The sequence below is a fragment of the Aedes aegypti genome, chromosome 2, assembly GCF_002204515.2.
Source record: "Aedes aegypti strain LVP_AGWG chromosome 2, AaegL5.0 Primary Assembly, whole genome shotgun sequence".
Lineage (NCBI taxonomy): Eukaryota > Metazoa > Arthropoda > Insecta > Diptera > Culicidae > Aedes > Aedes aegypti.
In genome coordinates, this window is record NC_035108.1 from 389,546,881 (window position 1) to 389,573,604 (window position 26,724).

Below are 26,724 nucleotides of genomic sequence, written 5' to 3' on the forward strand. Positions count from 1 at the left end.
TCGTAAATATGAGGTACTGATCAAGGGAGGCAATTAGCTCTAATGCGTACAGCAACGTATACCTATGAATCATCCTAAGAATTAATATTGTTACTGGCTTTAATCAAGTCGATTTATGGAGCGTCGAAAGACGTTTGAGTGAAACACGCGCTGTTTGCTTTTTCCTTCCATAATTCGATTCTAGTTTGCGGCTATTTTATTCTTGGCAAATGTTTTTCATAGAAAATCTTATAAAATGTTTACCATATGAATACCATCTGTAAAAGATTTTTTTTCTTACCGTCGTGCGGGGTGACATTGGTCCATAAGGGTGACTTTGGGCCAATATTTTTACAGCAATCTAATGTAAGAATAAATAAAACAATACGTCAAGCTTCAAGAACTCGTTATAAATAGCCAATAGATGATCAAAGATTAGGTTTTTGGCGTTCCTACTAATCGTGAGATGCATCGAAACAGGCGGTCAAAGTCACCCCCTAGGCCCAATGTCACCCGCACGGCGGTATGTCAAGTTTGATCTCACCTCAACTGGTCATAAGAACAACAGTTTCCTCAGTGTATGTCGTACCGCACAAATTTCTAGAGAAATCACTTGAAAAGTATCTTCAAAAGTTGTTGAATGAATTCATTGAGGAATTCTAGAGATGTTTCTGGGAAAAACTTAGAACTGTGAAATATTTCTTGAAGAGACCTCTAATAAACTTAAAATGTATGTATCTCTGGAAGAATTCGTAGAAAAACTCAAAAACTTCTGACAAAAATGAATAATCGAGTTAATTTCAGCGGGCTTATCTTAGAAAGTTCCCGAAGAATGATGCATAGCCGTTAGAGTAATCTGTTGAGAAATCCTTGCTGGACTAGATTGAACAACACTACAGCGATTTTTCGACAAAACTCTGGAAGAGTTATTGGATCATAGATCTGAAGTCCAAAAACGATATATTCGATTCTGTGATTTTCGAACAATCATAATAGACTTAGTTGTAACAATGTTAAATGCGATACGTGGCAAGAAATTAGAACTTATTCCTCATTTTTGTAGGGGGATTAAGGGCATAGTTGAAATCATACAGAATATCAATAAAACGACATGAAAAAAATGGGTCGAAAACAAGGCTAGTAAAAAGGTCTCTCTTGCAGGAAATATATGTAGAGCTCTAATGATTAATTAAAACTCAAAAGAAAAATGTTAGAATTCAACTGCTGAGCATGAACGTATTTTCATAATTTAAAATTCAAATTTATAAAAATCGAAAAAAGGGAATAACCGCATTGAAATAGAAGCTGGAAATAAACTCAAAAGTTAAAATAATTTGCCTTGAAATGTTTTAACTCAAAGGTGGTGGTACAGTTAAACCTCCATGAGTCGATGTTCCATGACTCGATATCGACTCATGGAACCATACTAGAAACAAAATTTAATGGTTACTATGATGGTCCCTCGAAACAGCTTTCCAAAGGATTGCTGTTCCATGACTCGATATTTCCATGAGTCGATGGTCCCTTCAATATCGACTCATGGAGGTTTCACTGTAGTTCATTCAAAGGGTGATATATGAGAAGAATATTCAAACTCTTCGCGGTCCGCACAAAATGAAGGCAAGGACCGCATGCAGCCCGTGGGCCGTACGTTAGGTAGGCCTGAGTAGACAATTGACTCCCGAGACTGCTACTCAAATCAGTATAAACATGTCAAATGGTTCCATCTGCAAAAGACAAGCTCTTGTTTCAACGGATTCAACCTCAACGTTGTTTCGGTAAGAGACTTAAACTAAATATTGTTCGCTCTGTATTAATTGCCAGAAATCATATTGTAACATTGATACAAATCGAAAGAGATCATATTTAAAGACTTAGATAGAACTTTTTGACTACCTTAGTTACGTGCTATCTATGCACTAGTTTCAAGTATGCTTTTTTGTAGTGAACATTAACGAACACGATTCAGTTGGTCATTGCGAGCATTGCTGGAATTCGTTGCACTATACATATATCATAAGGTAGCTTCAAATGCCCTGCGCGACACACGACTATTCCCTAGTTCAGTCATGGTTTTGTACATGATTGCAGCGAGACAATCTGTTGTCGAATAACACTTGCACGTATGTGATTATGTGAATTCAAATTCAAACTCTACCTACAGTACTGGTCAACATAAAGTACGCATTGGCTATTTTTCAGACAAAAAATTTGGAGGTTTGAAGCTCGTCCGATTGATCTGAAATTTTCACCGCAGCTCATAAACAACCTGAACTTTACTCAGCTTCAAAACCACAAAATTTTAAATACAAACTTTTGAGTCATTAAAAATCTCCCATTTTGAGACAAGTGGCAAAATCTATTTCTGAATTATTTCAGTTTGTAGAAAAACTAGTATGTCTTATCAATTTGAACAATTTTGCAGAAGATCATTTGGCTTCAAGTGTTCCCCTAAAAAAATCTTCAAAAGTTTAATCATTCTAGCGATAAATCCAAAGCTCTGAATTTCCAGCTTAGCAAATTTGAAGTCACTTCCAAGTTGCGGTGAAAACTCAGGTCAATCAGAACACTAGAAGCCGAGATACAAATTTTCAAACCATTCCATTTTGAATGGAAAACGGCTAATGCGTACTTTATTCTGTCCAGTACTGTATGTAGGTAGCTATTTGATACGACTGAAAACTCTAGGTGTGCCAAAACTATCTGCTAGGGTTGGTACACAAATTATGTCACGCTAAATTTGGGGTTTTCCGACCACCTGACCCTCCCCTTTGTCAGGCTTTTTGAAAGGCTTGTCATACTGTGCTTGTCCACCTCTCCTTGGAGCGTGACATTATTATTATTATTATTTATTAAGGAGGTTTTAACTTCAATGTCATTCGCCTCCAGAGAAAAAAAAGAGAAATAAACAGAAAGATATGTGCTTAAATACTATCTAACAATTTACATTTTTTAAGAAAATGAACTAGTCTGTCTTCATTTGACTCGTTGTTGTTGAGGATGTTAGTGATGTCCGAGTCCAGATTGGCTTCAGATCTTTCTGTGTCGTACTTTCTGCAGTCAGCAAGGATATGCGAGACGGTTGTCTCGACCCCACACGTACTGCAAATGTTGTTTTCCCGAGTGAAAATCGTTCGGTGTGAAATATTGGTGTGTCCAATCCGCAGTCGCGTGATTGCCCGTCGTTCCTTGTTGGATTTCCTGTCCTGCCAGGAAATGGTCGTATTTTTTACCCTTCGCAAGAAACTTTGGTTTGTGTTTCTCCATTTGCCCTCCCAGCTCCATCGAATATAACGCTTCACTAGCTTTTTGGCATCCGATACTGGAATCGGAATATTGGGGACAGGGTCATTCCGTCCAGTTGCGGCTAGTCGATCTGCCTTCTCATTTCCTAATATTCCTACGTGAGCTGGCACCCAACACAGAGTGACATTTTTAGACCTGGCAAGTTGTTCAGCATGTTGTATCCAAGGATGATTTGAATTCCCGTTTTCTATTGCAGCTAAACAGCTGGCAGAATCAGAGAAGATAACGGATGAATTTGGGCCCTGTGTCCATTGGAGGGCTACCATTATTGCATGAGCTTCTGCCGAGAATATCGAACAGCCATCGGGGAGTCTTCCGTGAATTTCTTCGTTATCTGTAGATATTCCGAAGCCTACCTGGTCTTCTACAACCGATCCATCAGTGTAGATTTTTGTTCGATCTTTGTATCGTTCGGATGCTATTTCCGAGAACAGTGCTTTCCCTATTTCTGGTTGTTCACCTGCTTTAAACCGTGCTTTCAATGTCCAATCGATGTGAATCTTGGGCATTGACCATGGTCGGCTGCCCGTTCGGTGTTTCTTAGCAATAGGTGGAATGTGTAGCCCCGTTAGTTCTAAAAACTGTTCATCTGCTCTCGATACGAGCGGTGCCTCTATTTGATTTTCCTGTTGCGCCAGCCACTGGATAGTCTTGAGTACTAATGCCTGGTACCATATGTAGTGAAATGGCAGTTCACCGCATTCGGCCATCATGGATTCGATGGGACTGGTTCGAAAGGCTCCACTTATACATCTGATTATAGCGTTGTATTCCGGTTCCAGGATTTGTAGTACTTTCTTTCCTCCTCTGCTTACCAGACCTGCCCCGTGCGTTAATTTTGGAATCGTCAGACTCCTGTGGATCTTCAGTAGGGTGCTCCTTGGGCCACTGCTCCAGCGCCCACCTATTACTGCAAATAGTCGCTTGATTGATGCCATCCTTTCACGAAGCTCTCCAGCATGTTGTTTGAACGTCATCCTGTGATCCAGTACAACTCCTAACACTCTTGCATATTTCACAACCTCTAACGGTTGGCCGCGTATTTTAATGCTGCGTAGTTCGCGATGTTTCCGTCGTTTGCAGATGTGAATTAATTTCGATTTCTCGGCTGATAGGTTGAATCCTGTTTTTAAGGACCAGTTCTCGACTTCGTACACCGCATCTTGAAGTTTTTTTCCTGACGGTTGACGGTGTTTTACCGACAGAGAGCAGAAGAATGTCGTCCGCATAGACAAAAATAATGATACCTCTTGGGATTACATTGAAGATGTCGTGTAGGCTGACTAGGAAGAGGGTCACCGACAGTACAGAGCCCTGAGGAACTCCGTTCTCCTGGGTCCGGATTGTAGATGTAGTACCACCAATTGTCACTTTAAATGAGCGATTGATTAGAAAGCTTTTGATGAACTTCATTATGCGACCTCTAAAGCCCCATGAAGCTAGGGTCGTCATTATTGGGTATCTCCATGCCGAGTCGTAGGCTTTGGATAGATCCAATAGTGCAGCTTCGCAGTGTTCTCCGGATTCCAGAGGCTCGTGTATAACGTTTTCTAAATCCGCTAGATAGCTATCAATTCCTTTCCCGCTTCTGAATGCATATTGCCGCCGGTCGAGTCGTTTGTCTCCCTCTAATTGAGTACTGAGCCTACGATTAACCATGCGTTCTACTAGTTTTCCCACACAACTGAGCAGTGTTATTGGTCTGTAGCTGTCCACTTCCTTATGGTTCTTTCCGGGTTTCGGTATCGGGATTACGAGCCCCGTTTTCCATTGATCTGGTACTACTCCGTCTTTCCAAATTCGGTTGATGATGTTAAGAAGGGTACATTTTGTAGTGAAGGGTAGGCGTCGCAACATTGGATACCCAATCGAGTCCTCCCCTACCGATTTACCGTTGCCTTTGTCCAGCGCCCACATCAATTCGTCGATTTGAAAGTCTTTGTTGATGGTGTCTGTTTCTCCTTCTTCTATTTCGATTTCAGTTCTTTCCGCAACGGTTTTCCTTTTTCTGAAAGCGAGGTTGTAGTTCTCTGTTGCTGATGTTTCGTAGAAGTGGTCAGCAAACAGTTCAGCAATTTCTTGAGGATTTTCGACTGTTTTGTTGTTGACTTGTATTGGGGTGTGTCGCAGGTTCCGTTGTCCTCGGAGGGAATTAATCTTTCTCCATAGAGATGCAACAGGTTCATCTGGGTTGAAGCTCGATAGAAAGTTGTTCCACGATTGATCTTTTGCCTCTCGAATAGTTTTCCTGGCGGAATTTCTGGCCATTTGAAAATCCTCTAATGCTCTTTTCTTCCTGGGGTCATTTTCTGGGATGCGCTTTAGTGCTCGTAATGTTTTCCTACGTTTCTTGACGGCATCAGCGACGTCATTGTTCCACCAAGGCACTGATTTACGACCAGGTGTGTTGCTTGTACGTGGTATTGACCTTTCAGCTGCGTTCCTGACTATATCTACAAATTCATCCAGAGAAATGTCTTGTTGGGTTGGTGTAGATTCCTCGACGATTTTTTCAAAGGCTTGCCAGTCCGCCTCTGTGTACTTCCACCGGCGCCTAAGTGTTATTTTTGGTGTTTGAATAGCGCTAGAGAGGATTATGGGAAAATGGTCACTCCCGCATGTGTCTCCATTTACGCACCATAGAAAATTAGTTGCTATTTGATTGGAGGTAATCGTCAAGTCGATCGCTGAGGTTTTCCCTGATGCATTATCCAATCTCGTATGGTCACCATTATTCAAAAGCGAGAGATTGTGCGTGACCAGAAGTTCTTCTAATTTGATCCCTTTACGGTCAGAGATGGGACTGCCCCATATGGTGCTATGGGCATTGAAATCGCCCATCAAGATGACAGGTTGCGGTAATTCTTGCAGTAGGTTGTTGAGATGATCTTCGAACTCACTAGGCGTGGTTTGAGGCGACAAATACAAGGATACGAATGTTGCTGCAACGGGATGCTTCATGGTGATTGCGACTGCTGGTAACGGCGTTTGCAGATTTAAAAACGAGAACGATGAGTCACATCGGGCGGCGAGGGACACGATGTTTCTGTGCCGCGAGAGTTGGTCTTCCCGAAAACGCCATTCGTAGTTTTTCAGGAGATTTTGTGTTCGATCGTCGGAGCCGGAAAAGAGTGTCTCTTGGAGTGCGATGACTAGTGGTTGGTGCTTGGTGACTTCTAGCTTAAGATCGTTGTAGTTTCGCCAGAGTCCTCTTATATTCCATTGTAAAGCAATGGTACTCGTGCTTGTCGAGTGTTCATCAGGTGGTGCGCTGTAACTTAGATATCGATCAGGAAGAGAAAGTTCACTAGATTTTTTATACTTGCCGTGAAAAGCAAGCCGGAAGCCCCCTTCTCCTTGTCTGTTCTCTAGTCCGGGACGATTTTTAGCTTTGTGGTTCACTGATGATGGGACTAGATCAGAGGGTGCATCGGAGGCTTCCAGAATGCTTGATAGTTGACGTCCCATTGTTATGTGGTCCAGCGAGGAATTGCTGAATGCGCTTGTAGATTGGCACGTTCTATTTGCCATTGTAGATGTACTGGATCATGAGCTCCGAAAGAGTGAAGAACTGGTCCTCCTTAGACTTGCATCTTCGTAGGCGGAAGAAGAGGTCTCGAGCTAGTGTCATAAATTCCGCGATCGTGAAGAGGTCGGCAGAGACGGACGATGTGTTTTGCAGATGTGTGGTGCTTGTACCATTACGTACTACTTGGGAGTACAGAGCACGTTCACCACGATCGTTGGTTTGCGAGTTGGTCGTTGCTTGAGAGTTGATTGTTGTGGCTGCACGGTTCTCATTTGATTGAGATGCTGTTTTCTGGGAGGTGGTCAGAAAAGGTTTGCTTACTGCTTTACGTTTCGTCTTGATATCCAGTCGATGTTGCAAATAGGTTTTCCTTGATTTGCAACCCTTGTAGCTGGCGGTATGGTTTCCTCCACAGTTAGCGCACTTGAGCTGCTCCCGTGTTTGTTGTGCGTTGCCGTCCTTTACGGATACATTGCAGTTTTCAGTGAGATGGGTCTGACCACATTTGACGCACATTGGTGTTAAATTGCAATGTTTTGAGCCGTGTCCGTATCGTTGGCATCGATAACACTGTATGGCCATTCCAGGCGTTTTGACAAATTTTTTCCATCTGACCACTGAATTGTAGACAAACCTAATTTTCTGCAAGTCGTGGAGCCTTACGGTTCCATTAGCAAAATGCAATAGGTACGGTGCAAAGTCTTTGCTTGTTGTAGGTATTGCTTTGATTTCGGTTGGTTTTACGCCAACTAGATCAAGCTCCTCTTTCAAATCTGTTACATCCATTGGGGGTAGCCCGGATAAGACGATTTTGAGTGGCACTTCACTGCTCAATTGATGTGTGAAAAACTCTAGCGAATTTGCCCTCATTATCTCCGTTATTTTCTTGTGGGTGTCAATAAGCTTCGTGACGACTAAAAGGCCACCTCTTATACCTTTCGTGTGATATTCGTCCTCAGGGATATTGTTTTGCCTGAGTAAATTGCGAATTTGTCTTGCATCTTGCTTCATCACAGTGATGGGTGGACAGTGTACCCTCTTGTTGCTTGGGTTTTTATTATTGCGGCTGTTTGTGGCTTGTGCATTGTCATTTTGGTCGACCGGTTCGTGTTCGAGCGTAGCAAAGCGATTGCTTGTGGGAACGTTTACTATCGGCGTATGGTTGGCATCAGGTACATTGTTGAGACAAGGCATTGTCTCTTCATCCATATCGTTTCGTTTGCTGTCTCGCTTGCTTCGTTTAGCTTTTTGCCCTCCACTAATGGAACCTTCACTGTCGGACGAGTAATCATTTCGATTTTTGTTGTAGATTCTCCGGATGAGAATCTGCGATGACCCGCATGGTCCCGGTGTGTTTTGGTCGGATATTTCGACCTCCAGCCTTGGAAATGTTTAGGGAGACTTCGATCGGCCGCGAAAATTGGAAAGTGAGAATAACTATCGACGTAATATATCTGCAGCAGAAAAAACACGCATGCGTTCGCTACGAGATACTGATTGAGACTGTTGGAGCGTGACATAATTAGTACATGACCCCCTAGCATACAATTATTCATTGTGAGATGAACCAGCCTAGGGCTAAAAAATAAAGCTACTTCTCGATGTACATGTTTTTCTTATTTCTTAGTTAGAAGATACCGTATAGATAAGAACAGAAAAGTGTAGTGTTGGAAATAATTTAATATATTTGGAAGTTATTCAGGCTGGTTCTTCTTCACCGAAAAGGTTATCAGGCTACGAAAGCAAGATTGCCATCAGTATTTATAGGTTAATCTAAAATTGCGTGGGCGCTTAGGATGCTTGTGAAACATTTTGAGCATCTTTGATATAAAATACGCTAAGCAGTTCGGAAAGAAACATTATTGAGTTATGACCCATTTCATATACCTATGTTTACCACATATTGCGTCATAAGTTACAATATCCTTTTTGTGCTGAAAAGGTACCATTTCCAACTAACCCATAAATTACTCACGTTTGGTTGCTGATCGGGATCGGAATGACTTCCTCAATGTCCATGTCCACTGAGATGGGTTCCTGCGAAGCGAATGGTTTCTGTTCCACCGGTGGTTCGGCCATCCGTTCTGTGCTGGCAGCATCCATCGAACAATCTTCCGAGATGCTGGACTTGGGACTATCGTCGTCAATCACAATCACATCGTCGTTTTCGTCAGTCACCAAATCGATCACTTGTTCGGCCGACATGCTTTTTGCAACTATTGCTCCGAGAACAGAAATAATGCAAATTCGATTAAAATTTTCCGATTTCTCCTGGAATTCGAATTCTTTTTTGTTCTCCGGACCGCGACCACAGGAAATCGGACTACGGGGGGAAGATAACCACTACCGAACGATTTCGACGACTGCTCTCGGTCTCACCTTTTGGTTTTAGTCTGGAAGAAAAAACATCCACAAACGATAGGGAGCTTTTGAATCTTCTTTTGAAAGTGTTGGTGTGAAGTGTTGCTGCGATGGAAAAAAGGGGAAAAAGTTTGTTGCTTTTGACAGTTCGATAGAGCTGTCCGATATTTGGTTATAAATCCCGCCTTCTTCTTCTTCTTCTTCTTCTTCTTTCTGGCATTACGTCCCCACTGGGACAAAGCCTGCTTCTCAGCTTAGTGTTCTTATGATCACTTCCACAGTTATTAGCTGAGAGCTTACTGTGCCAATGACCATTTTTGCATGCGTATATCGTGTGGCAGGTACGAAGATACTCTATGTCCTGGGAAGTCGAGTAAATTTCCAACCCGAAAAGATCCTCGACCGGTGGGATTCGAACCCACGACCCTCAGCTTGGTCTTGCTGAATAGCTGCGCTACGGCTATTGTGTCGCCAGCACTAAATTGAAGTTCGGAAGTCCAGACTTCCGAACTTACTTCCGAAGTTTATTGACATTTGAATTTGGCAGCTACGTTATGATGAGAAATAAACTTGTTTTGGTTATTGTATATCCACTTGAATGTTGGATTATCCCGGCTATTTATGAGACTGTTCGAAACAGTCTTCGGGAATCGAGGGGAATCTCAATGTATTCCATCCAGATCAAAAAATGTTGCCAATGTTGTTGAAACACATACTTATGATAACCAGACATACCTTACGCGTAATAAATTATTGCCACTTATTGAATTGTTTGATTGAACCTGAGTTTTGAGCATTAGAAACATTTATAACAAGATGAATTTTGTTTAGTGAAAGATACTTTCACAGACAAACAGACGTCACACTCTCACCGATGTCCATCAACCACCTTTTTAACGGCCGATTCAAATATATGGTAGGTGCACACTTAGAATAAAACGCAGAATTCGGTGAAATACTTCACAGATTCTAAACTGTGAAATATTATTTTACGGAATTTTCTGTGAAACGCAAATATTTACAGCTGACCTGTCAAAAAACTCACCGAATGTTTTGTAAAGGCGGAAGAATCACAAAATTCTGTGAAATCAGTGTAGATAGTTCAGTGAAGCTTGAGCATTTCACCACATTCACCAAAAATCGGTGAAACCAGTAATCGGCCATATTGACAACTGCAGTGCTGCTCCAGAATTAATACTTGTTCCATTCAGACAAAAACAGTGTTATAGTTTAAAATTCAAGTGTCAAGACAAGGGTTAGGATTTCCACAACAAGTCTGAAGAGGTTGGTATTGCCGTAATTATGAACTTCATATTTTTTGAATTCAAATAAAAATGAAAAGTAGAAAATAGAGTTTTTTTTTTTTAAATTTTCCAACATGTTATCGTGATGGGGCGTACATTCGCATCATTCATTATTTCGAATGATGGTGCTGCTTCGAAATTATAGAAATAAGGGGCAGATCACGGAAAATCCGAAAGAAATCCTTTTACATTTTCACAGGACCTCTGTAAACATACAACAAAACGTCCGGTGAAATGCCAATTAAACAACCACTAAATCACCGAAAAATTTGTGGAACCGTACCGAATCGTTCAGTGAAACATCCAAAAGTAATCACCACTTTCACAGAACATTTGTATAAAATCACCGAACACTTCGGTACTTTTGACAGATGGACTTCTTCAAGGTTTACAGATCGTTCGGTGAAATAAAAAATCACCGAACGGTTCACCGAAGTATCTGCTGTTGAGAATTCGATGAAATTTCACAGAAATCTGTGATAAATTCTAAGTGTGTGGCCAATCCACCACCCGCAGCGCTCGCATCGTTTTTTTTTTCGCGTTTGACGTTTACACACTACCGCCATCTGTTGTTCCATCGGCCAAACACACCGATTTTAGCATTGGGCGTACATGTCATCGTGACTATGATTTTGATCGGGATTTGTTCTAAGTGTTACGTCTGTTTGTCTGTGATACTTTTATAAATATTTCATCCAACCACCCCTCATTTTTCGAGCCGTGCAGTCGGCAGCTGAGTGTCAACAACAGCTGTTTTGGAAATCTGATCCGACGCCCACTCTGCTGTCCTTGTTGCTCTACTTGAAAGAGTAGCGGTGCACGTTTGCGCGCGAAAATTTTCTCGCTCATTGTTGCTGCCAAATCTGACAGCGACTGTTTCACCGACCATTTCAGACGACGACTGTTTCAAAGGGTCGTGAACAGTTAGGAACTGAACGGTCAATAGCAGAAAAGGAAAGTAAAGTTCGATAACAGTGTGCCGCCAACATGCCTACGAATATAACGGATTTTTTAGGAAAAAAAAAACAGCGAAAGCATGTGTTTGAGAAACTTAGTGACGGTATGAGGGAATGACTGGTGGACATTCACCGCCGTGAACCTGTCCTGTTCCTTGAAAACGCAAGGCAAAAGTTCCACAGGAGATTTTTCACAATCATAAGTATATCATCTTGCACGATGTTTTTGTTTCGATTTACTAGGTGCAGTGTTGCGAGATCGTATGATTTGAACAGAAAAAAGTTTCGGAAGTAAGCAAAGTTGCCAATTTGCCAGCGACCTCCCGACAATTTATGTCTAAATGCACAATACTTTGGTAAACATTCCATCCAACCACCCCTCATTTTCCGAGCCGTGCAGTCGGCAGCCGAGTGTCAACAACATCTGTTTTGGAAATCTGACTCGACGCCCACTCTGCTGTCCTTGTCCGCGAAAATCTTCTCGCTCGTTGATGCTGCCAAATCTGACAGTGACTGTTTCACCAACCGTTTAGAAGGACGACTGTTTCAAACGGTCGCGAACAGTTAGGAACGCCCGCATAAATCCAAACCACAATAAAACTTCATTAAACACGGTTTACATTCCATTTTTTACCATACGCAGAATGGTCCTCACGACCATAAGCAAACCAATACCGGGTAATGTTTTGACCATAACGTTTATTGTTTTTGGCACTTCGACCATATCAGCAATGGATTGTTAAGAATGTTTACCGTTTCGAAATCGTTTTTCGTCATGTAAATTTTGAACGTTGACTGCAAAGGAAACATATCGTAAGGTTAACCAGCCTGTCATAAGGAAATTACAATAATGGTTTAATTATGGTAGAAGCATAATATTAGGGCCCATTCACAAATTTCATAACGCTAAAGGGGGTGGGTGGGTGTCCTCGTGATGTTACGGCTTATACAAAATGTATAAAACATTCATACAAAAAGTGTTACGAGGGTGTGGGTGGGTGTCAAAAATGGCCATTTTTGGCGTTATGAAATTTGTGAATAATCCCTTAAACCACTGACAGTATGGTACAAATAAAAATACTCTTTTATTGTTTTTCTATATTTTCTCGAAAAGGCAATACAAAACAACGTTATTTTCGTTTCTACATTTTTTATTACAACACTATGCAGGATTTCATTTAAGCACTTCTTATCATAAGACAGAGGCAAGGGGCGGATCACTTCTTGAATGCACATCAAATGTACATCAATTTGCATCAAATGCATTTTTTCGACATTCACATCAACTTAGCCCTGGTTTGAATACCATCGTAAAATGCTATAGCAACACGTCATTGTTTATTGTGATTGATTTGAAATTGGTTTATTCTACACTTATTTTCTTCAACTAAATACAAACTTTATTTGTTTCAGTGAAGCAAGCAACACCAGAAAATTTAAATGCCTGATAGATACCGACCTTTGAGACATCAAGCATCTGAATACTTTTACTTATATACGTCAAGAATGGTCCATGCATTTTTAGATGCACAGCGGAGAAAAGATGAATGGTTGATAGGTATACATTGTCCCACATCCTGTGAGCTCATCAAAAGTAATCGGAACCTCCTTCCCGAGAAACCTGCAGTCTTTGGCTTACCGGTTGTAACGGGAAATAAACATAGATTCTCAAGCTATTGATAACAAAAAAAAAACGAATTAAACAAACTTAAAATTATTTATTCAAACATCTTATTTTATTTCCTTCAATGTCGGTTTGGGATCTTGAGGACCAGTAAAGGAACGATAAACTTCATGGGTGGTTGATATTCTCCTCTACTCCTTGGTTCCATTCTCCCTTGCAGAATGAACAACATTTCTGCATCGTAACGTTAAATCTCCAGAACATTTGGATTAGATGAAGGGACATGAGTGTAGATGATTTGTGTACAAGTCGTTGAAACAACAGATTTTGTTTTCAAGACTACATATCTCACTTTAAAATTCAGTTCTGGATACCCTGTCACTACACTGTCTAACTAATAGCCCAAAACGTCGATATTCGATACTTCAATGAGTCTGAGGAGCGGCACAACCAGCTGCGAGTCCCCTTTGAAGCACATATTGATCAGCCGATAGAAAGTTAAGTTTTTTGTTTTCCTTACTGCGGATGGCAAAGGAATCAGCTGAAGCTGGTCTAAAACTTCGTTGAAGCGCCCTAAGGAAGCGCCCACAGCTGCCGGTCTGCAGTAAGATTTTTAAGAGTTTCCTTACTACGGCTGGCATCAGAAAACATCACCTTCGCACTAGCTACATGTCAGCGGATGGCTCCGCCCTTTATCCGTCTGGACGAAGGATTATTAAGACCAGTTACAACACGAGAAATTACTGGTAGTGAGTTTTTTGAAGAGCAGCAGAATTATTCCCTGAGCGTTTTGAAGAATGAGTTTGACGTTTTGAGAAGGATAACAAATAAACATTGGAGCATGCCATGAATTGCAAATTTGCTGAGTGTGCATTTAAATACATCTGAATGCATGAAATATAACAGATGCATCAGAAGTGATCCACCCCTTGGACAGAGGTCACTTCGGGGAAAACGGTTCCCTTGTGAAGTGTTCCTGAATTCACTGCCGGCATCCAAAATTCGACACTGTCTCGATAAACCTGGTGCATGCTGCTTGTGTGAATTAAATTCCGATGCATCATCTCAATCCTTTGATGAAAAAGGAACGATGATAATGTTTGCCTTTACCGGTAATCAATTATGGTAGCTGAAACTGATGCTCATCAGCACTCGTCACCCACCAGTTGCAAAGAGATAAAACTAGTTGAATCCTTTTTGATTTCTTAATCAATAAGCAAATTTACTTTGTATGAGCGTGGTACCGTTCTTATTTAACCATATCGATGGCATTTTATTTTAAATCATTCACTAAGAAACAGCTAATACTAAACCGAAAAACAGCACGGCAAAAAAAAAAAACAAACATGACTACATACTGATTTTCTCCGAATGACCAGCCAGACTGAGGTACCATACTAAGTACGGTTGAGAAACGATTACTTACGGTAGTGCTGTGCATAAACGGTTCTACTGTTTTTATACCATATTCAATATTGTCACTTCAATTATTTTTGGTAGACGTATAGTTTTACTATAACTCATGGAGTATACGGTGAACATAGAGTAAACCAGAGTCTATGAATGGAGAGTTGCGCGAAGAGGCTTCTTTGAATGGTTGTTCTTCGTCTTCGAAAATAGTCCCTATCTGTTTTGCTGGTCTGCTCGATAGGTAGATTTGGTTTCACTCTTCGCGCAACTCTTCATTCATAGACTCTGGAGTAAACTAGTAACAATATCATGTATGGTCTTATTATGTTAGTTACTATAAATATGAAGTACGGTAAATCTGTATGCGGGCGGTCAATATTGTCGCGCGCCCACCAAATCGGAACGCGCGTGTGGGACACGCGACGTGTGACTCGTTCCCGACATAACTGTCATAATGACATGTGTGGCGCTGCATTCTTACGATGTTTATGTACACAGTGCACTATTCGAATACTAGTCGCGACGCTTGGAGATTGAGAAAAAAATATTAAAAAAAAAAATGTTTGCCCTTATTTCTGTCGGATCCATATCTTTGAGGCGAGTTTTTATTGCGTCTCCTTGTGAAATGGTTTACAGCCTCAATAATATTTTCCGTGTAATTTCATTATCCCGCCTCCCCAGTGGGTACACACGCATTTCAATCGGAGATAACGAAGCCAGCGCGGCAGGTAACAAGAAACGCCCAGCCTTGTTTCCCCGGGTAGCTTTTTCTGCTTGCCCGCCTCGTTTCTTTTTGCAAAGCAAGCAGCCGACCTTTTGTTCATCAGAAAGATTTTAGCGCTTGGTGAGTTATGACGCGTTTACGACCGTGCTCTTTTGCAAAGTAGATATTTCACAAGGCTGTACTGTAGCTGAAATTGGATTTCAGGGCGATTTTCCTCCATCTTGGGCCCAGCCATCGTCATCGTTTTTCTTATTTGCCCATTTTTCGAGTGTTTCGGTTCACAATCGGAAGTATATTCGCGAACATTTTGGTGGTTTCTCGCTGGTTTACCAGAAAACCATGGAGAAAAGGTAGTAGGCGATAGTTTTTCCATGGAAAAAAAAAATATTTCCACTGGTCGCTGAGTTCATCGTCGCCGCCATCTTAGAAATCAATTACCAGAAGTACGAGAAAAATTTCACCTTTACCTTACGTGGCAGCTCAAGTTGAATATAAAAAAACGCTGTTTGAAGGAATTCGCCTTGTAAATTTGGCAAATCGGACTATTATAAATCAATATATGGACTGTTGACCGTAGTTTGGAAATGTCTGCTAATTTACTGTAGTGGACCGCCAGAGAAGAATTCTGAGGATTTCGAGTGAGTTTTAAGTATAAAATTAAGTTTTTAAATGATTCAAAGTGATATTTAGATTGTAAGCATATTTCGAAGGTTTTTTTTATGAGTAGGGATTTCCGGGTGAAGGATACGCTCAAATTTTCTCCGAATGACCTTGAAACGGGGCCCCAGGGCATAGCGCTGTATGTTGAAATGCACACGCCTCTCGAATGACATCCCTGTGGTAATTTCCATTTTGACAAACGTCATCAGTTAGTTTAGGTTAGGTATGGAAACTTGACATGACTCGAAAGCTTTATTCAGTTTCCGGTTGTCTCAGTTGGCAGCTTCACACGTCCGAATATTATTTTCATGTTTCACTTCATAAGTAGACTACTAAAGCCAGTTATCTCATAAAGTTCTTTATAAAAATCAAGTAAACAGTTGTATTTTAAAATTTTTAATATAAGTTCAAATTGTTCAACAGTTGGAATCAATACGTTTAAGGAAAACATAAGATTTTATACATAATTTTTAAGAAAAAGATGAAAAGTGAAGAAACATAGGGAGTTGTAATATGTCGGGGAAATATTCATAAAACCTTCGAAATAATGCCTTTTCACTGAGTGTAAATCAAAGAAAGTGACAAGTTTTTGAATCTGTTTACTTTTGTTTAGTGAATTGGAAAAATCCAAAATAAGACGCATAAAATGTTGAATGAATGAAGAAAAATCAACGAAGACGAAGAAGAAAACGTGAACAGGAAACAGAACAACTTCGGCAGTGACAGTTAGCCGGGGTGTAAACGTCAAACGAATGACAGCAGCTTGCACGCAAGTTGCCAGCCAGTAGAGCAGTAACATTTGTAAGGGTTCCTGATATTTTTTGCTCTCAAAATGGTAAGAATTGTTCGGTCGCAAAGTTGTTCAGTTACCCCACAGTTATGGATCAACATAGGGTCATTTTTCAGAACAAAATATGATTAAAAATCATGGTGACGCTGTATAAAACCAAATTACCTCCCTGGCACTGCAGACTATAGACGTTTTTGGAAATACACCCTAAAATTCGCGGTTACTTATGAAAAGGTGTCGATATCTATTGAAATTTCAAACTTTGTCCATGAAACAGACGGGGATCAGTGGAAGAGGAGTATCTATATTAAGGATCAAATCGACTCGTATTATGGATTATAATACTAACAGCAATTTATCTGTGAGTTAACGAATGGCGTGCCAGTTAAAGTATCCGTTTTGGCGTTTCATTCGAATTTGTCTTATCTTTGATTTACAACTGTGGTATGATCTTCATTGTCCAATAGTTAATTCAACGAAATATGGTTCGAAATGTATTCCCTAAGGACGGAAAAGATATACTTAAGGTAAAAATACATAGAAGTCAAATTTCGAATTATCAAGGACACAAAATTAGAGAACTTGACAAACGTTCGCGCCGAAAATTGAATCGATTTTTCACCAACAGCTAGTGACCTATGAGTTAAATTTTCAGCACAATCGGTTGTTTGGTTCTCTAGATTTGTGCTCTTTAATATTCAAGGTTTGGCTTCGACGCAACTTCACCTGAATTAATTGCAATGTTGTATAGATTTATGGTTCACGTAGGAAAACATAATTGAAATTTTAATGAGATATTTGCTATTTAATCCAACTCTGATTCATATTTGTGTATTATCCATAACTGTGCGGCGACAATATTTAATTACATGCTTTGTTTAGCTGTATTAATTAGGGTGTTTTTTTAATGTTTTCAACAGCCACGGATAGACCCTTTGAAACTTTTGGTGTGCCTCAGTGTGCTTTTGGCCCCGAACGGTGGTATCCGTAGTGCTAACGAAGTCAAGCGCCTTGCCAAGTGAGTATTTTTTACACGTGTGTGATCGCACAGATCCTTACAAATGTCTCTTTGTCTTGTTTCGTCCACAGCTTGATGGCGAAGTTCTCCAAAAAACTCGTATCCAAGTGTATTTACATACAAATTTTGAAATGCACTGAAACGGAACTGCTGGGCCAGTTTATGGCGGCCGGCGGGTGGTCCCTGGTGCACATGTGGCTGGCCGACGGAATCACCACGAAGAATTGGCCCCTGATCCAGGAACTGCTGGAATTGCTGCTGTGTTGTCCGGTGGACGTTGAACGGCTCAAGAGCAACACCGCTCCCAAGCTGGTCAAGACGCTGTCCAAGGATAGCACCCATGAAGGTAAGTGTAAATGAAGCTTTTGAATTCACGGTGTGAAGTATTCCCATACTAACTGCAAATTCGTTATCCATTCTCGAGTAAAGACGCGGTAAAAAATGCATCATGCTTGCAGAATGTGGTGAATATCAATAATCACCATTGTTGTATACAACATTTCTTGCAAGTGACGTGTTGCATGCCATATGCTTTAATTTTGTATTCAATTTACACCCGCTGCTGAAATATCATTACAGTGCTAGCTCGTTTATGGCAGCAATACGGTGTCTGTTGGATTTTAGCAATACAAAAAATTTGGCACGTGTTAACGTTAAACCGTGTTAAGGCCCAAACGCAATGATAACGGAACGGCAACGAAGAGCGGAATAGCGGATTATTATTGTGGTGCATTTTTTCTTGCTCAATATACAATTAACTCTCCCTTACTAGATATTCCGTATCTCGATATCGAGTTAGAGAACCATAGTAAAAGTTGGTTTGCATGGCTAACTCGATGGTCCCTTGGTTCGCAGTTGCACTGGATTTGTGTTCTGTAACTCGATACCTCCCTAACTCGATGGTCCCTTCAATATCGAGTAAGGGAGAGTTGACTGTAGTTCACATTTTGAGTACAGGTCGGACTCGATTATCCGGAGACTCGATTATCCGGGGACTCGATTGTCCGGGGTTCGGTTATCCGGAATTTGTTTTCTGATGTTCTTGTTTTTCAATTTTTCTGCATAAATCTGAGATAATTTGGTATTGCAATATACAATATGAATGGTTTTGCAGTTCAGAATGTATTTAAGAAACCACTACCGATTGAAAAGCCAGTCTCGCCGAGGTGAGGCTCCGATTCATGACATGCGATGCACAAAGCAGTACGAAAGAAAGGAGAGACTGTGCTGTGATTAAAGGAAAGGTTTCTCGGTTTGAAACGAAGCAGTAGAGTTTCAACTGAAAGACAAGCTTGAGTAAGTCAGCAGGGGACTGAACATACTTCCAATGAAATGAAATTGTACGGCCCTGATTTGTCTGTCAAAACCATAATAAATCACACCTTGCTCGGTTACTCGCGGAGTAAACGTTTCCGAACTTGTTGCAACTTCTTTTGGCATGTTCTCCCGAGCAGACGGATGCGGACTTACTCACATTTAGCCTGTTCGCGAGTCTGTCATATTTGTTATGCGTAGCTTGAGATCAATTGCAAACTAATTTTGATGTTGTGATGTCGTGAATTTTGATAACTCAGTTTGTTGTCATTTTGGTTGTTTTAACGGATAAAATGTCTAAACTGAGAGCAGAAAAATGTTCCCATGAAATCAAATTAAAATCTGTTTCTGCTATCATGGAGAGCAAATTGAGAACTCATTGAGATCATCATCAAATTATGCTATCAACTTGATACTGAAAACAAGATATGTTTTCAACTTGCTTTCTTTTTTATGTTAGACTTTGCTCAGGTAGGTTGTATTACCAGTTTTAGTCTTCTAAGTTGTGCCTTTCTTTTCGTTGGGATCTGAAGAAGTTTCATAGAAACGTAAATTTCTCACTTTGAATGATAAATTTACTTCTGGCTTTGAACGTTATGTTCGTCAAAAATACATGCAGGTATATTGGGAAATTTTTAACAGGTGGTTGATATATCAACCAAAGCTTCTATAGTGTTCTAGTCGACTCAGTATTTTGCCGAATTTTACGACCTTCAGGGCACATTAATTCTCGGAGAAACATTTTTTTTTTCTTTGATTACGAATAAAATCCTAGAAAAGCTCAAAGGGGATGACGGTTCCATTCCTAATCTGAAGAATTAAAAATATTCGTCTACAAGCTGAATGTTTTAAAATTTGCAATGCCGGCCAACTGTTTATAATAATCGCAACGTTTACTACTGCAACTTCATGCGCTGAAAGATCATTCTCATTGTTGAAAAACTTGAAAACATATTTGGGCACAAAATAGGCAAAGAGTGATCGAATGCTAATGTATGTGCATAAAAATATAACTATTATTGAAGAAAATTACAAACTTTTTAACTTTTAACTAGTGGTATAAGCTTATATTTAGATTTTTTCTCTTTCACCGCCGTTTTACCTTCCGAAACACCCCCTTGGATCAAATCCTGGTTGCACTACTGGGCTTTATATAAGAATTGTTTAAATTTATGATATTTAAGTATTTTTGAAACGTTGACAAACAATCTGTTCTACGATCGCTATTTGATGAAGTTCGTCACTAAATATTGATGACTATTTCTGTTATCAAAGTCTGAAATTTACATATAACGCCTAGAGGTATGCAACCCCCTATAGATTTTCTATTGATGTCTATTCAGAGATACAATTTTATACAATTTATTATTATTCAATAATGATGCTAGTCATGTTTGTTTTTACTGAGCTGACATTTTAATGCATTTTTTATATAAATTCTGTACTTCAATTGATAAAATATAATTTACATAATCAAATCGTTTTCATGCCTACTGCGCGATCATGCCTTGGACAATCAGAAATTATCGCGCAGAAGACACCAACATGATTTGAAGTAGCTGCGACGACTATTTTCGTTGCGATTGGTGGTGAAATATTTTTATAAATTTGTCAAATTAATGCTACCTAAATCACGTAATTTAAATTATCGATTGTTGGGAAATCGTGCCTGTTATACAACATGCAAACATGTAAAAAAAATCTATAAACTTGTATCCTTATTTGGTGAATAAGCAGTTATTCAAGCGATTGTTTTAATTTTTTTTTTCAAATCAAGGTTTTTAAATAATTATGAAAATAATCATCTCATTTTCAAAGGGATTAAGACTTTAAAATAATAATTTCATTGAAATAGTCTTAAACGAAAATATCTTGAGATCGTGATCTAATAATCAAGCTTTAAAAAACTAGAAAAACTTGTCAAGAATTAGCTTTTGGAAGTTCTAAATTAGAACAACTTCGTGAAAGGCAAAATCGCTTATCTTCTGTTGACAAGTTATTTGTAACCTCCAGGTCGTTGCTCGATTTGTTAGGCCGCCACGCCGATGCTGTGGTGTACGCCATTGAGTTTTTCACCAGTGTTAAATGAATTGAAACAGCACAACTATTGAAGTGTTAGGGTAGAAGCACCGGGTTTGGACGTAGTGCCAATTATAACTACAGTGGATTCGAATAATGTTTTGCAAAGCAAATAAGCAGACCAGTATTCAGTAGACCACATTCACATGGTAAAACTGCATTCATATAATCATCTAAATTTGTTGAAGAAATGAATGAAATAATTAATTTTCCTTATAATTTCAACTGCTATACTGCCGTTCTACGCATATTTGTCCCGCGGTCCATAGGTCTATATAGAACATGGGACAAGTAGGCGTTGAAGGGCAGTATACTGCCGTTAATCGGAAGTCTGTCCCATCAGCATTTTCGTCAAAATTGAGCGCAGTTTTCAACATATCTTCCAATGCTCTTTCAGCTGCCCTAATGAGATAGTAAGATTTGTTCGGAAAAAGTAGGAAAAACAGCAAGTTAAATTGTCCCATAATGAAAAGTAATCGCATACCAGTCCCACTACAGATTTCCGCTCAGTGAAACACAAAAAATAAACCGTGTGTCTTGATATTTTTCTCACAAAGATATCGTAGTGAAAAGCAAAAGTGAATGTTTTATTAAGAGTTGTACATGTTCCGATCCTCTGGAATTTTTTGAATATTCGTATGGAAAACGAGTTTGGAAAATTCACACCCCATTTTCTCAATGCCTACTTTTTACAGATGGGACTGACTTGCGATTCACGGCAGTATAAGTAAATGAATAACCGAATTTAGTACTATACCATTTAATTCAACTAGAGTTTGTATTCTTTGACAGATACGCGTATTTCACCCTCAACTGTAAGGCCGTCTTCAGTGTCGTGTACTAGACTCGACTCGAGATAATACAATTTGATAAAAAAAGGAAAAAAAAAACAGCAAGTCAAATTGTCCCATAATGAAAAGTAACAGCATATCAGTCCCACTACAGATTTCCGCACAGTGTAACACAAAAATTAACCGTGTTTTGATCATATGATCACTCTCATAAAAAACAAAATGTCAATGAAGATGAATCGAAACCAAACCTCCAATTTTCAAGAGCACAAATCTGAGGAAGCTACGATCCGCTTAACGCTCAACGCTCCGTCATCGTAATCATCGTCATCATCGAAACTTCAAAAGCAGTTTTTCTGTTCAAAACTGAAAATTATTCGACGAAAATGTGTTCACCGTGTTGTGGTTGGAGAATTGAATACAGTGAACACTTTTTCCTGTAAATTTTCTTGATTTTGAACGAAAAAACTGCTTTTGAAAATTCCGAAATCGATGACGGATCCTGCCCCCTTAAGGCTAAGTAGCCCGTCATTCGTTTTGGCAGCCATGTTGATTTTCCAGCTAGCTATTTCAAGGTGATTAAACTCAGTCAACATAGGTAATATTGATTCAAAAAAGAAGCACTACTTGTAATTACTTGCAGAAAGTATGCTGATACTTTTTCAGTTATTTCAGTGTAAAACCAAATGATTTTTTACAATCGTGAGATGAATTAGCCACAATCATCGATGCCTAGTACAAATTTCAATGACGGCCTACTTCGCTTTAAGCTGAAACATCCATTACGTTTTTAGTCCAATCTAATGTTCGGTTTTCCAGATTTTCCATAAAATTTGAGGCACTACACAGAATCAAAGCTTGAGCACCGTGATCTTCAATATATATTTAAAGCTTCTAATTAAATAATAAGCTGGCAGTACATGCACTATCCAACATTTTTGTGAACATTTTCTCGATATACTACCATCAGTGCCCCAGTATCCGCTCATGCTCCAGTAGCCCGCTTACACTGAAAAAAGAGAAATTTGCATAAAGTTAATTTGAAAACTTTAGTCGCTATACGGTTTAAATCGACAAATTGAATCATACTGTGGACATTTTTTTGTGTATTTACTCAAATTACTTTACTTTTTAAGCTCGTGAGCGGGCTACTGGAACATTGACTGTACTTCTTAAATGAAAACTGGTACGTTGACGGTACTTCTTAAATGAAAACGATCAAAGAGCAACAAATATAAAAACTTCGTGACACTTCAAGATTGTGTCCGGTATTGGAAGTTACTTTTCAAAGTTGACCAATTTGGTACTAAAATACAATTTCAAATCTCAATTAAATGTAGGTAATCGAATGTCTCACGAGACGCCTCTGCTTTTTTTTAAACTTGCTCTATATTTGTGATTTTGCGCAAAAATCAATTTCAGAATACCGCTTATAATTGGTGGGAGTGACTCTGAAAACTATACACGCCCTCACTCATTTTAATTCAAAGTCTCCATAATTTAAAGAACCTTAACTATACAATTTTTTTTTACCCACTTGTTCCACGGTACCTAACCTAACCTCAAAGATAAGCATTTAGGAGCGGAATTAAAAGGTATACGGTACTCCATCTACTTTTAAGTTTCCCCAATAGTTTAGAGTTATCCACACCCTCATAATTATAAGGTAACATTTGAACTAAAAAAATAATTCAAGACCTTTCGATTATGAAAATTAACCCAAATACCTACTGAATTCTTGCGGAAAAAAAATCGATTTTAATAATCTGTTGGTTCAAACATAGCGTGCCAAGCTGTCAAAACGAACGACGAATGTTTTACAACATTTTCCCTTTCTGAGTTCTGCTGACACGGATGACACGGAATATCACAGTTAATCAATTCCAAATATTGCTGTTTGCGTTCGTCGTGCAAATCTTGTCTGACGGGGCTTCAAAAGCGGTAACACAAAGTAATCAAAGATTACTTAGCACTAGGAGCCATGATACATACCATGACCCCACAGTTATGGATCAAATAGTGTGGAGTCCAACATATAAAATTCAATAAAACGACATGGAAAACGTAAAATTGTAATTTAAAAGCACGAATCGAATCGTTTCAAACTGGAACTTCGGTTAGAAAACTGTTTTGAGTGTAATATTTACAATGGATTGCATAAAAATTAAAAATTGTGTCAGTTCCTGAAAACCATATTATGGATCAATTTTCATATTATGGATCAAATTGTGACATATTACGGATCAGTTCGCAAAATCAAGAGATTTCCAACTCAATGCATCTGTATTGCATGGTATGGCGAAAGTTAACAATGTGACATATATTACTGCAAAAAATAGCAGTGTTATAGCTGGAAACAAGGCTAAAATGCCCTTTTTATTGTGATACTGCATTGTAGTAACTGAGACATGAACTGTTTCCGCTCAACACCAAATTTTCCACCGATTTTTGTCTGCTAAAATATGAAATTTACAAACCTTGAAGTTTTATTAGCTTTATCCTTAGTGCTATTGTCTGAAAATGTCGAATCCAATGCATAAAATAGCAGTAATCTACATTCGTTGGAAGTGATCCATAACCGTGGTAAACAATCATTTCCTGGTCCATATTATGGATCACTAGTTAGAAGTGCTAATATTCGGTGTTTTGAATAAAAATTCATGTAAAATGTTTTCCAAAGATGAATTCATACTAAATCGAAGCGAACGAGCATAAAACATGCTATAACATTTGAATTTTACCACCTGTGGGAGCTTATGAATGCTGACGACACTTCTTACAGAAAACAACCACATAATGATAGCTGTGTGGTACCAACTAAACATTTGTCAAAAACACCGTTATTTAGCGGTTGAATGTTGTGCTTAACATTACAAATGGTAGAAGACAAATAGTATAACATGGGAAAAATATGTTTTACGTCAACGTTTAAGTTTTGAGCGAGATATCCGATGTTGAACGCTAAAGTGATCCGTCACTGTGGGTGATCCTTAACTGTGTGGGCATGGTACCACCGCCAACCTAGTAAAGAAAATCAGTATTTGACCTCACTTTTCTTGCTAATCTTATCGCGTTTAGTGTTCTCGTATTTGATATTTGCGTTTCAAACGCACCCAACAATACATGATAACTCATGCTCGTTATGTATCGGATTGTAGTATCACGAAACCAGTGTCGTAAAATTTCAGCCGAATGATACCCAATCAGTGCGAAAACGAACAAAAACAAATTCCGCTAGCACGAAGCCAATCTGACTATGAGAGCGATAGCGACGAGGAAGAGAGTGGGTGCAATTCACGCACACATTCTGTTTCACCCACTGTTGGTGTTATTTCAAATTTCAATTTCACCTAGAGGCACTGAAATTGAAAATTGAACAATAGTAGTTTACGGAACAAGTTGCAGAATGATGATTTTTACAGCACGAGTCGTGAATTTATCTTACGAGGGTTGCCGAGTAGGATAATTACGACGAGTGCTGTAAAAATCGAGTTCTGCAACGCGTACGTACAACATTATTTGCAATTTCGTAGAAGACCACTTGAGGGTATCAGCAATTATATCGGAATGTAATCACCATTATTTTACAATTTCTGAGAAATTATTGTATAATGATTCATTACGCAACTCAAAACAGTTGCGTAATGAGAAAGCGTTGCGCAATGAATCATTACAGCACTGGTTTCAGTTGCGTAATGGCTATTCCCGCACTGCATACTTCAGTACAGGAAAGTAGGTCGTTTCATGACAGATTGGCGTGATGAAAAACAGCCTATTACGATGACAAATTGCAAAAAAAAAATACTAATGAATTTAATATTACTGGTGTAAGAAAACGGCTATGTGATGCCACCAGTTGATGAGTCATGTTTGTCTTTTAATAAATAAATACAACTTTCGCAATTTGCGGATGTTTTTGTAAGGTTTCCTGATGGAAATGTTTTTTTTTCACGAGCGAAATTAAATCTCGATTACTTTTTCAAATCGACGTAAGTAGCTTCCATACGGTTTTAAGAAAATTAATTCAGAAGAATCACAACCTGTTTTCTAAAACTGTTTTAAAATGAATCACCTTTTTGACATTTTTTCACCGTGTACATTGCTTAAATTTTGCATACAATAAGCTCGCATTAAAAAACTAGGGAGTTCCTGATGTTTTCCACAAAAAAATTATTACAAAATGATAAGCCGATTCATTCAGTTACTTTCGACGTTTTTCTACCAGTGTAAAATCGACTCAAGTAGTGTTTTGTTTCGATTCGTGGTTAAGTCACTTTGTCTCTCCATACAGCGGAGCGACGAAAGTAGTGGTTAGGTAGAGAAAGTTGAAAACCTTACTTTCGTCGTTTTGTAAATCCGGAAAGTATACGTTCTAAAAGTGAAAAATCGAGTTGGTTTAGAGCTAAATGTGTAGAATTTCATCTGTGAAACACGTAGAATCGATAAAGCAAGTTTATATACTTTTTTGACTTGAGTCTGTTTGAATAAGTTTTCGAGAAATGGATCATTGAAGGTAGTTTTTGCAAGTGCTCACCGGATCAAAACAAAGGCGCCACTATATATGGGATTTAACATTGTGACAGCATTGCTGTTCTGTCAAACACACAAGATTACGGTGGCGCTATCTATGCTTTCCATAGCGGCCGCTTTGGTTATTTTAATGATCCATTTGCTGCCACCGAATATCAGTAGGTGGATGAGAATCAATGTGAAAAAAGTAATTGAAAAACTGTCAAGGAGCTTCCGGATCAGCTGATTTGAAACGTCTCGTGAAAAGGCCTATATTATGCAAAAGTGTACTACGCTATTATCATTGTTAATTGTTTTATTATAGTGGGGTTTCCACTTGACGAGTTCACCACTCACCTATGTAACATCA

At 39.2% G+C, this 26,724-nt stretch overlaps 2 protein-coding genes across 2 annotated transcripts in view; one reads left to right on the forward strand and one right to left on the reverse strand.

Moving 5' to 3' along the window:
• The window catches only part of LOC5572791 (dnaJ homolog subfamily C member 7), a 51,840-nt gene extending 42,627 nt beyond the window's left edge, over window positions 1–9,213 (reverse strand). Inside the window, exon 1 of the mRNA XM_001654143.2 lies at window positions 8,790–9,213. Coding sequence (XP_001654193.2) covers window positions 8,790–9,019 — 230 coding nt within the window. The 5' untranslated portion in view covers window positions 9,020–9,213. The remainder of the gene's footprint in view (window positions 1–8,789) is intronic.
• Window positions 9,214–15,278: 6,065 nt separating this feature from the next.
• The window catches only part of LOC5572793 (dentin sialophosphoprotein), a 28,495-nt gene continuing 17,049 nt past the window's right edge, over window positions 15,279–26,724 (forward strand). The window contains exons 1-4 of the mRNA XM_001654144.2: window positions 15,279–15,831; window positions 16,467–16,688; window positions 17,564–17,661; window positions 17,733–18,007. Coding sequence (XP_001654194.2) covers window positions 16,686–16,688; window positions 17,564–17,661; window positions 17,733–18,007 — 376 coding nt within the window. The 5' untranslated portion in view covers window positions 15,279–15,831; window positions 16,467–16,685. The remainder of the gene's footprint in view (window positions 15,832–16,466; window positions 16,689–17,563; window positions 17,662–17,732; window positions 18,008–26,724) is intronic.